The 12,511-nt window shown below is 37.2% G+C and overlaps 1 protein-coding gene across 10 annotated transcripts in view; it reads left to right on the forward strand.

Moving 5' to 3' along the window:
• LOC129568060 (ras GTPase-activating protein raskol) overlaps positions 1-12,511 on the forward strand; it is a 128,715-nt gene that overhangs the window by 83,524 nt on the left and 32,680 nt on the right. For 6 of the 10 annotated variants that reach the window (XM_055445621.1, XM_055445631.1, XM_055445604.1 and 3 more), the window contains one exon: positions 507-581. The exons of the other annotated variants lie outside the window; for them this stretch is intronic. In XM_055445621.1, coding sequence (XP_055301596.1) covers positions 507-581 — 75 coding nt within the window. The remainder of the gene's footprint in view (positions 1-506; positions 582-12,511) is intronic. 10 annotated transcript variants of the gene reach the window in all.

Raw genomic sequence — 12,511 nt, forward strand, 5'->3', positions numbered from 1 at the left:
TTGACTGGTTGAGAGAAATAAAAAAGGTTGGAACAGTCGAAACGAGTTTGCAATTATGTTGTCTGCATGCACTATTTTTCTAATCTAATCAGTGTGCAGTAGAGTTTGAAACGGAAACAAAACTCTTACGCACAGTGCGATCCAGATCATTTCGATCTCGATTTATCGATCAAGTTTTTCCATTGCATTCTTTGACTAAAAACGACGAGAAAAACGATTATGCAATTGGATGATGCACAAAAGCTGAACACAACTGGAATGTCAATCGAAAGTATGCTCAGTTGAGTGCACTTCAAACGATTATGATATTGATGACTTCCGATGGTAATCGCGCTGAATCAAAAACATTTGACCTGATCATTTTGCAAATGAACATTCGTGCTTTCTTGCTGCTGCTGTTTTTGTTTTATGAAATATATATTAAATTGTGCTGGCAATTAGCTCGGCTACAAATGTGAACAATTGACTAATCTGTTCTCTTTCTTCTCCTTTTTCCTCCATTCTAGGTGAGTGTAAATCAAGAACTCTGCCACGTATTCATTTTGATACAACTCTATCATCCAAACACATGAATGATGAAGGTAATTTAGTGAATATGTATACATACCCACATATCCCGCAACCCGCAACATCGGAATCTCGAATATCATTCCGTTCGTTTTTAGCAATAGGTTTTTTTATGTTAATTTCTGTTCTGTTGTCGGTTCTCTTGTTCGTCCGTCCGTTTCGTCGGATAAGAGCATTGAACGATAATAAATTGAAGGTATAATTAAGACGGAACAAAAGGCATCTCAACACACAAAAAAAAGTGCTGAGAATTTTTTTCACCGAGAAAAAAGTGAACATGCCGCAAAAAATTGGCATACATTGAATGAATAGAGGAAGCCAGCCTGTTTTTTTTTCTTTCAGCCGAAACAAACGGAAATTATGAAGCCACATCACGCTATATTGATGAAGAGAATACAGAATAAAATGAAACAAATACGAAATTAAAACTCCGAGTTTGAGCAAATAATTCAATTCGCAACTTAAATCGGGGCAAAATGAATGCGAGTGCTCACTGCTCATTGAGTTGATTGCGTTAGCACTGCATAAATGTTGGTTTAGTTTTCGATGAAAATCATACATAAATTAGCTGCTTTGTAGTCGCTAGAATGGAATAAAACAATCACAATGAGCGAAGAAGAAGAAGAAGAAGCGAAAAGTTAACTAGAATCTCGGCAATTGTGTAAATGAAATCGCTTAGAATATGATTCGCTGTTTGTGCTAATGAGAAAAAATCACTTAATCAGTGTGAGCGAAAGAATGGAATGAATTGTTCGGTTGGGGAAGCAGCATGTGCGCAGATGCATCGAAATGCAGTAGCGAGTCGCATTCAAGATTATTTTAGCAGCAACCATTTCTATTATATCGTTATTCTTTCATTTGATGCGCGACTAGCGGTCGGTGGATTTTATTTTTCCATCATGTTTACGCTAGCGAAACGCCAGGAGCTTTAGATAGAGTGCAAAAAAAAGCAAAAACAAGATTTGAACAGTTAAAAATGCACACAGCGCAGCCGTCGTCTGCATATTTTTATTCATCATAACAGTTTCCGGATTCAGTGCCCGAATGCGCCTCTCCCTCTTTCGTTTACATTAGAATGCATTTGATATTACGTTGCCCACGCATTCATCTCGCACATGAACCACGCCGAGCAGAAATTCTCCACAATTACCTTTTATAGAGTTAAAAGCTGAACAAACTGCACGGTTTAATGTGATGTATCGTTCAATTTTCATATGAAAACATTTGTTTTGAGGTTTACGCCTAGCTGCCCGATAACGGAACCATTCATTATATCATGCACATTGACAACGCGAGCTTCTTAATTCTTATACTGTCGTAATTGCTTATCGTATAATTGCACACAGCGTTTGCTCGATGTGGTAAAGGTGACATACTTTATGAATATGCTAACGACGAGGTGAGCCTTCGTTTCCGACGTCAATTTGTTATGACCAAGATAAGATACGTATAAATACCATCATGCAGACACGTTTCGTCGAATCGGTGGTCAATGCATACAGTCGACGTGTGCTTCAGCGTGATTATCAATCAGCAAACGTAAAACGGGCAAAAGGAATTGACCAATAAAACGAATAATGCCAATGTTTCATTCATTCATTCGATTCGATGGCCGAAAATGGATTTTTATAGATATGAAAGGAAGTACGGGAAAATATGTCTACGCGCAATACGTACGTGACTGACCAGCACATCACTTTTTATTACTCATCACGTTAATTTATTATTTCTGCTGAAGTCGTTATTTTTCGCTTTGTCTCAATCGCTTCCAACGGAAACGACACTTTTTAATTCGTTGACACTTTTGCTTATGCCCATTATGAAACCTAGAATCTTTTGAGTGTGCCCAGCTATGATCTACACTGAAGTATAAGCTGAATTTGCGTCGAACATACGCAAAAATGTTTCCTTTCATTCGTTAGGCCAAAATTTCGTAAAACGATCATTCTCGATCGGCGAAATAATCGTATGAAAAAATCGAATAATCCCGACCGCAAGACTTTGAACACCAGAAGATCGGCCTTTATCAACTTGTCGCTATCATAACAGCAAAGTCGCGTTTAATTCATTAAGAAAATTACGGTAAAGCCATCATTAATACAATGACCGCTTACGCTGCATATTTATTCGATATCAATATTAATGATTTTATCAAATGTGCGGTTGGTGTGCGCATTTTTTGCGTTTCTCTTAACGGTTCATTAATATGTGAACCGCCATGTCGGGAATATATATGTCAATTCGAGTTCAATTAATGTGGCACTTGTACAATTGCATATGCCTCAAATCTCAGGCCAGCTTCCAATGAACATTTTTTTTTTATGCAGTGTGGAACATATGCCGTGTGTTGTTCGCACTTTGAGATGAGTAACCATGTTTTCATTCTAAGCAAACTGCGCACTTGGCAAATTATTCCGAAAAAAACACGAACCAAGATTCCATATCCATAAATCAAACGAGCGAATTAGACTTCAGTGCTGTTGTGACCTCTAATTATGGAGATGTCATGTCGAAATTGAAGATCATGCAAGATCGTAACGCATTTCAAAGCATTCCGCCAGTTGAGCAGTTGTAATGCGACGGCATGATGTTTTGAGAAGAGAAGATCGTGCTCTTGTTTTGTTTGGCCAATTAAAAGCATTAGATCATCATGGGAGTTTCCTGATTACATATGCCCATCATTTGTCAGAACGATGCATAAGTCTCTCAATCGAATGCGATATTGATCTGGTTAATCGGTTGGCTGGGCATCAAACCAAAAATTAATTGTAATTCAATTAATCGGTTAATCGTGTTCGAAAACGTTTTTTTTTTGGATTTTCCTCTCTCAATCGGTGAAATTGATCAGATTTCAATAACGAATTTTGAATAATTCGGTGAGCACCGAAATACAAAATGAAGAAAAAAGAGAAAGCAAAAACGCATCAAAGCTGAACGGAAGGCGACTTCTGTTTGTTTGTGTGAATTTGTTGCAATTGTCTTTTTGATAATCGTTTTTGTTTTTATCATTCCAAAGTAAAAACGGAATTATCGAAAAGAATTTTCTAACATTTGTTGTTTTTGTATTTGTGTTTGTTCACAATATTTTCCGCATTAAATTCGAAAGTTCTCATTCAATGTTGATAAGTGAATAACAGCAGCGAAGAAAAAAAAACACTCTCTCTGGCTGCATTTGATTTCACATTCCATTACATCGAGGTATTCATCAAATTAAAATAATCCCACAACGCGCGCGCACAAGAAGGCTACAGGAAAAGAGAGACGAGTCGGAATTGTAATGAAAGATGTGAAACGAAAGAAAAACTCAGCCGAAGAGAAACTGCAATTTTCGAAATGAAAAATTCAATGATAATTTCACTTGAGACGCAACACCTCCTCTTCGACAATCAACCAGCCACAGCAGCGTCATCGTCGTCGTCGTCGTCCACACACAGAATTGTGTCGTCATCATCGTCATCGATGCCAAACGATGTTTGTATTTTCACTGTGAAGAAAACAATTAAACAGTACACAAAGTACGTATATTCGCAATGCATCTTCCAATCGCAAGGCAACCAAGTAGCTGTTGTATTTGTGGTAAAAGAGTGGATTCGCATTTGCCTCACATGGAATATGTCTGATGATGATTAATAAAACGATGTGTGTAATACACAACACCCAGACGTACACAGACGAGTTGTGTACGCTCGCGCTAATGTTCATTCGCACAATCCATTCTCGCATTCGACTTCACACATTTCGAGAGTAAAACGGTTCAAGTAATTGCGCTCGTAATTAGTTTGTGTGTAAACGCGCATTTAATCGGTTTGCTTTTGTGCCATATTTTGGCATTTCAAAGTGGCGCACATTGCAGTACATTCGAAAAATCGTGGTTCAACTTGGGGTTCAAACTCGTATACTTGCTCTGTTGGTTGGTTGGTTGGTTGGTTGGTTGCGCTGCACTGTGCTCACCGCCATGACAATTAAGCACACGGCATTCCGACATGTGGCAAAACGATAAAATTAAATCGATTCAATTTAGGATGAGAGCATTCATAATCCGCGCGCTACAGTAGAAAATCGACCAAAACGTCTCTCGCCAATTCAAGCGGCTTATCTGTTTGATTCGCTGTGGATGATCACTTCAAACGCTCATTCGCACAGCGAAATCGTGAATGGCTCGACAACAACGTCGAAACTGAAACAGAAAAAAAAATCAAATGGATTAATTACATACATTTCGAAGCTTGTTCACATAAACTTACTCATTAAACTGCTGCTCAACTGCACTTTAATTGAATGTAATTGGTTTTTTGTACTTTTCACTTTGTGCCAACATCTCGCCGGACCGAAAATGCCGAGTCAAGCGTTTGCAATCATCATTCTTCTCTCACTCAATTTGTTTGTTTGTTTTTTCATCTCATTTTGTTGGCTCTTTCGCATGAAGAGTGAAAATGATGTTTTTTGTGTGTTTTCGTTCGCCTTTGCGATCATATTAATTGATATTTGTTTTTATTCTGTCAGTTTCATTTCCAGCTGCTGTAAAAACGTTTTGGAATTTCTTATTAAAAATGGTCGTTTTTCTGACACTCACTTCAACAGTTAACTATTGCCTTTGGGGGGCTTCAATTTGCTTTTTTGCCGAAAATGTCGATTTGACAGCATACAACACACATGTTCATCACTCGCAAACGCTGTCGACCCAATCCTTTCGATTCAAATTCAAGTGAATCATGACAAGCGAGTTGTAAGAACAAAGCGCTAACCATTCGGAATTCAGATCGCGTGCGATTTGACGAAAAAATGACATCATTCCATATGAATGCTTGAGATCTGACGGTGCATGTAAATCATCGATGCTTAAATGCAATTTATTTTTCAGCTCTTGCTGACGGAGCTGAAGCGTTAATTTGAATTTGTGCATCGCACACACACACACACACTCGTATATTTTGCTTTACAATCGCATCACTTTTTATTAGCGGTCGAATGTCATTTTTATCGATTAACTCACTTTTAGCTATTGTCGGCTGGTTTTAACAGCTCTGTATTTTAATCGAATCGATAATAAAATAAATCAATTGAGGTTTTTGAAACGGGCACGACTAAAAATAAATGCGACACGCCTGAAATAATCACGACGAATGCACATCACTAAAGACTCCTCAGTTGTTCAAATGTAATGAATTTACTGCTTGAAGAAAACAGCTTCGCCTCATTCAACGAGAATCTTACATCCTTTTACATAATCAATCACAACGATTCACTCAATTTTTCTCTGTTCCGATCTATCCACTGATGAGGCAACTTTGCGTCAATTTCAAACTGTTCATTCATTTATGCTGCTCTTCCAAATGAATGCACGAGTGGGATAGCACAGAGAGTGAAATGGCTTTGAAGTGTAGATGACTCAATTTTCTACTCCAATTAACCGATAAAGGTGTTGAAACGGGCAAAAAGCCCAAGTGCTGTCATAGAAAATAATGCTAATTATGTTGTTATCTGATTAAAATTTGTAAACAAACGGGTCAGTGAATGTTCATTGTTCACACATCGCCTAAGAAGAAAAAAAAAACGTTTAAAACGTATCTTTTTTTCTATTCATTTACACTGACCTATCTAATGATAACGACAAGTGTTGATTATTTAGCTTTTTGTTGGAAACTTTTCATGTGATTCATAATTTGCTTTGAAGTACGGCAAAATTGGTATAGCATAACTTTGGGCGTTGGTAAGAAATGTTAATTATTGTTTGCCTATCTCCGGAGTTTTAGTTTGATTTTGTTTCGATAGGTGGCGTTTACATCGTATTCCGATTTGAATTATTGCGTTTCAACGTAAGACTTTTTGGAATCTCAATTTCGGTTTGAAACGACACTTTTTATGGATTAAATATTAAGTCATGCGACAACATTATTTGCCAGCCAAATATTTAGCCCAAATGATTTAGGAAATCCAATCATAACTTTAAAATATAAAATTTATTGATTTTTCTCGATATGGTTTCTCTAATATTTCTTCTTTTCGATTTTATTTATATTTCCAGGTAAGTGCTTCCAGCCCACCAAAACATTATCCGAGTCATCAAATGGCACAGTCAGATTTGATTGAAGTCTTGGTCATAGTAACGATTCAACAAAAGTGAAGAAAGTACCGCTTCAAGCGAGAGAAAAAGAATGTCAATGCAAACATGTTCCGAATGGGAAAATCCCATAAATGGAACGATGACGAGTGTGTGTCATCGGTGACCAAAATCCACCGAAGAACGAAACTTTTAAATTTACGATGTTAGATTTTCAGCAAATGATGATGAAGACAGACCGGGCGTAGTTTAAAAATTCAAGCACCAAACAAACAGAAACCAAATCCGCGATTAAATTTAATGAATGGGTTGAATCGCCGAAAATAACTATAATTTATGCCGACAATATATAATTTCTAATAATAATTTATTGCGGCTTTTGCGTTGATCCGCTAACAAAAATTTTGACGGAAAAAAAGGCGGCCGAATAAGAATCGAAACAAAAGCGTATGAAATATGGGGATAATGTGATTTTTATGATCGATTGACAACGAAATAATAGAAATTGATCTCCTGTTTTTTTTTCCATCTGCTTTGCGGATGTCAGCATCGGCCAATACCTGTTTACTTCCGTTGATTTCTTCCACTTTTACCGGAAAGAATCAAATACAGATTATTCCCAATGCAATCGTTTCGAGAACGAAAGAAAAAACCAATCTCAAAGACACTACATTTTTTTTGCTTCGTGTGAAGACTAACCACTGAAAAGGAATTTTCGAAGCCATGTAAGCAAGCATAATGACATCTCTTCCCTTTATTTGTCTGCACAGAAAAAAAGACATTCGTTCAGCATTTGACGAAAAACTAAATAAAAACAAATTGTAAAGAACGGATATTATGACGTGGCTACTACGTTGACAGCGATGTATGTGTGAGGCGAGACCGTTGTTAAGTGTGAGAAACAGCCGAAAAGAGGAAGTTTGGAAAAAAAGGAGCCGATTTCAATTCGCAATGGTTTTTAACATTTTTTGTTCCTTCAACAAAATCATTGCGCTTTGAATGACTCATTCAAACTGTGGATAGTACGAAGGATTTCCATTACAATGGGTATTTGATTAGAAGAATGTTGAACGAAAATGCGCATGTATTTGGCTTGCAAAATCCTTTCGAAGGCCTCTTACTTCCTTGTTCGTTTCGCATGAAAGTGGTTTGGCAAAATAGAAATAATAAAAGAGTCTTTCAACATATAGAATTACTCAAGACTGTATGTAAGAACTCGATTTCTATGAAAATGAGCAAATTCTTTGAAATTTCCCGCGATTATGCCATTTCCAATTGAAATTGCTTTCAAGGAAAACCATAAATCGAAGACTGGCACAAAGTACTCTAGAATCAAGTCGGAAATTTCAATGTCAACAATGTCGAGTCGATATAACGATGTGGTTCTTAATACTCCACGGTTCTCCTTGAACTAGTGCGTAGTCAAACCAGGCTGCCATGAATAGAGTGTCTGTGCCCACCACATCAACCACATAAATTTTGAAATTTAAATACAAAATTACATCTTACAAACGATTCCATAAACATTTATTTATTTTCTTCTCTCTGCCATCGATCGCATCCAACAGTCGAATCAATTAATTTCGATCGAAAAATATGAATCGATTTTACATAAGCAAACGGCAGGTCAAATAGCTCAGGGCGCGCGGCATGTGCATAAACAATGTAAATAATAGAATCTAATGAGATGCACACCGTTCGTGGGATCAAAATACCTTCTTTCGGCGAAGTTGTTTCGTTCTTTTTCTTCTTTTCATTATTTAACATAAATTCTTCGAGCTTAAGAAGTGTGTTCAATTAGAACAAACAAACGAACGATCAACGCGCATGCCATACACACACACACACACACACAAAGCACGTGAAAAATTATTCAAGAAAAAAATTATGACGCTGCCGCTTACGCGCATTCTCTCAAGGAATGCTACCGAATTGAGTGTACCAGCTCCGAGTGGGCAGCTGAATAATTTTACAATCTCGTTTAAAATATATAAATTATTTTCGACGTAACGATTCTTTTCTTGTTGTCTTCTGTGTTTTGTTTCTAACAAACAAAGTGGTTTTTGAAATTTAAATACACATTCTGATCTAGTTTATCGTAACATTGCCCCGAATCGGACGTTCATTGCACCACAACTGTTGCATACATATTTTTTTTCGGGGATTTTTCAATGTTGAATTCAAACAACAACAATGATGTGAGTTTGAAATGAATGCTTCGACACACAGGTTGTTTGAATTTCGAACATTAATAGCATTTAAGTTATTAAAATTCGGTCAGACCCTCATAAAATGAGGTTTCCTTCTTGTGCAACGGATATGTGCGCCAAACACACATTTTAATCGAAAATTGGGTTTTCGACCATTTTTTTCATCATTCGAAATCACACTTAACACATCTCGATTCGGTCGAAAATTTCATAGAATTGACTAAGGTGCTGGCTGCACCTGTCTTTCGGCATATGCTCCGTATATTTGATATAAACTGGCTGGTGAGCATCGTTGTTGGTGCTGTTGCTGCTGTCTGAAAAATTCCATTCACGCACAACTCCGGATTATGAGCAATGGGAGGACGAACTCAGAAGAGGCAAAATTTAGAGAAAAAACAACAACAACCGACGAAAATAGAATACGAAAATTGATAAAAATCCTCAAAAACGAAACGAGAGAAAAAAAAATCCACTTAAAAAAGAAGGGAACGGTTTTTGGTGCGTAAGTAGTTTCCTTTTTCTTTAGTTTCAAGTTATTTTTCTGTGTCTGCAATTTCGGTTACTCCGTATAATCACTAAATACTATTTAGCCATTTTGAAAATCCTGTTTTTTTACAATTCACTTCATATTCATATAAACTTCGTTTTCAAAATGCTACAGAAAAAAAGAGAAAGAATCAGCAGCCAATTTGTGTTTTTCATCAGGAGCTGAACTATAGTAAATAATCCTCCGTTGGAACTATTCAAACATGTTTCAAAGCAACATAAATATTAAACATAATTTTGTTTCATTTCTATCAACAAGACGACGAGAAAATTATGCGCATAAAAGAAAAAAAAACAAATTCTTTTCAAGTTAAATAAAATCAGAAAGACTGAATGTAGAAGAAGCAGTGTATATGTCTTCTGTGAAGCGATAGACAGAGAGAAGTTGACACAGCCGCTCGGAAATGATGAGAACAAATCTTGAACAACAAAAGGGCCGATTAATGTGCATGTAGCTACAATTTTTATTACGGATATTAAAATCGGATTGAAAACAGCTCTATTACTTTTTGCCCTTTTTCAATACAGCATCATCATTTCCCAGTAGTACAACGGAGCAGAGAGAGAAAGAGGAAAAAAATGTCGAAAAATAAAATAGAAAACATAAAAAAGCAACATTTTTTCGGACAAACGAATCGAGTAAAAAAAATAATACACCAGACATTAATCCTCGATGGTGTATAATCGACTATTGGGATCTCAATCGTTGAATATGTAGTTGATCTGCTTCACAAAGTCACTTTAACTGGCGCATTTTTTTCGAATGACTTTTTACGTCGGATTGTATCAGTTTATTGCCTTGTTTCTTTCAATTTTTGACTACTTTTTTTATGTAACATACTCTCTCGTTCTGGTCTAACACAGAATATGCTGCTTAAACATTCCAAAAATTGTGTGAACTATCGTGTTTGTCATATGTCTGGCAGCAATCAGCAGTCGGCCTGATACGATAACACATTGAATGAACACTGAAATGCGCACCCTCCATGGGGTAAAATGTGGTGATCTTGAACATTAACAAACACACATACTTTTTTTTTCTCCTAATTTACCGTTTCATTTCAATGTCAAACTCTGTTTTGTCTCAAGACTGAAAAGCTGACGTTTTTTTTGCCTATTCTGAGCGCAGTTTGTTTTTACATGTCGCCACATGGTTCATTATGCCGACGTTTCGATCGTTATTTGTGTCCTTAGGAAATGTGCCGAAAATCTGTTCAAAGAACGATGAATGTTCAGTTGAAATCAAAATGTGTCACTGTTTTCCATTATTTATGTTTCTCATTAGCAACATCGATTTGCCAGATGTTATTTGGGCCATCGGAATATCCGCTGGGCAAATATTGCGAATTGCAGATATTTTTTTTGGCACAATTTACAGAGGATTCGTTTAAATGAGATTTGTTATGAGCTGCTGCTGCTTGCTGCATTCAAGCGCACACACACACACACGCCCCGCAGGCATTGCGATTAATGACGTGGTACAAAAGCACCTCGGAATAGAGACTGACTAATGGAAAATATAATTGATCCGAATGGGCTAATGGGCATGATATTCTATGTTAAGAAACATTGTTGAGTGTGTTTGGTTGCCTCGAGACAAAGGATGGTACATCATGCTTTAACCAACTGCCTAACCACAAGACATCCATTTTTATTCGATCCATTCGAAATACCGACACTCACTTTTGTCTAATGACGTGCATCGATTCTTTATCGGTCAATATTGTCACACATATGGTTGAGAAATTTATTGCATTTTACACGACATGCTGCCCGTAATCACAATGGAAAAAACATACCGATGTGTCACTACTATATCATTCTGGTTCCGGAGCGCCTAATTTGAATATACGTTATATTCTCTCCATCTCTCTCGGTGTGCGTTTTTTTCCTATATCTATTGCTTGAATAGTAATTTTATGATTTCTCGACCCAACCACACAATGCATTCCAACCAGGCGATTAGCATTACAAATGGGAATTATCTGCGAACCGGCATTGTGCAAAAAAAATGAAATCGCGATTGAAGCGAGTGAAAAAAAGGGAAAAACAAAGCCATGAAAGTGTAAAAAAAAACAAATATGGAATTGTAAAATTAAAAAGAGCTACTAGCACTGGCAGGGCTGGCCGGGCAGGAAAATGTGTGTTCGTGTATGGCTCAATAGTTGAGAGCAGACAATTTTTTCAGCGTGCACACAGGCAAAAATCGAACACCAGGATACATTTCATGCATGCTTAGTTCGATTGACCGGTGTATTTAATTTCACTCGACGAAGCGATTAAAATGCAGGCTCAACAATGACGCATTGCTTTGCCGAACAAAGACAGTGGAAAAAAATAGTGCCTGAATATATGGTAGGATAGAGAAGAAAGGAGAAAGGTCGCATACAAACTATAGATGAAAAACAAACGTGCATTACAGTCTATGGGGCTTAATCGACCACTGATACACAAACAAGTAAACCATCACTTCGCTTTTATCTGTTCGCTTTGTGTATTTCCCATTTTTTTTTTCTACCCGTGCATTAGTTCAAACAATAGAGGCTCCTTTGGATGGTACATTTATTGTCGATGCATTTTTATGAAAGACATAAATATGTGATCGAAGACCCCGAAGTGGAATGCACACACGACTTCACAAGTAAATACAAACGTGCTCGTTGTTGTTGTTACTGCTGCTGCTGTTGCTGTCGCACGGATGAAACATGCAATTACCGTCCGAAGTGGGAACGAGAAAAAAGGAAAAGAAGTGTTAGTTGCTCAAGGTGCGTCGAGTCGACAACTCGGACCACTTGGGGTTGATTGAAAAATTACATGCGTGAACAATATGCTTTTCAATAGACTTTACGGTATGCGCGAGAGCATTATTATGCTCTATGGACTCGGTTTCTCTCTTCAAATGCCATGACAAAAAAGGGTTTTCTCTCTCTTTTTCATTTTCTGGCTTGAGATATTTATTCGTGTTTTGATGTCGCGGCAGCCATATGACACATTTATTTATTACCATGCATGGATGATGATGCTTCGACGAACGAACAAAAAATCCAGTTTTCAATTGGAGAAAATGTTGTGCGCAATATTCTCTCTCTCTCTCTCTCTCTCTCTCTCTCTCTCTCTCTCTCTCTCT

This window comes from Sitodiplosis mosellana, unplaced genomic scaffold (genome assembly GCF_009176505.1).
Source record: "Sitodiplosis mosellana isolate CC-2019 unplaced genomic scaffold, AAFC_SMos_1.0 Smas_scaffold_1, whole genome shotgun sequence".
Classification (NCBI taxonomy): Eukaryota; Metazoa; Arthropoda; class Insecta; order Diptera; family Cecidomyiidae; genus Sitodiplosis; species Sitodiplosis mosellana.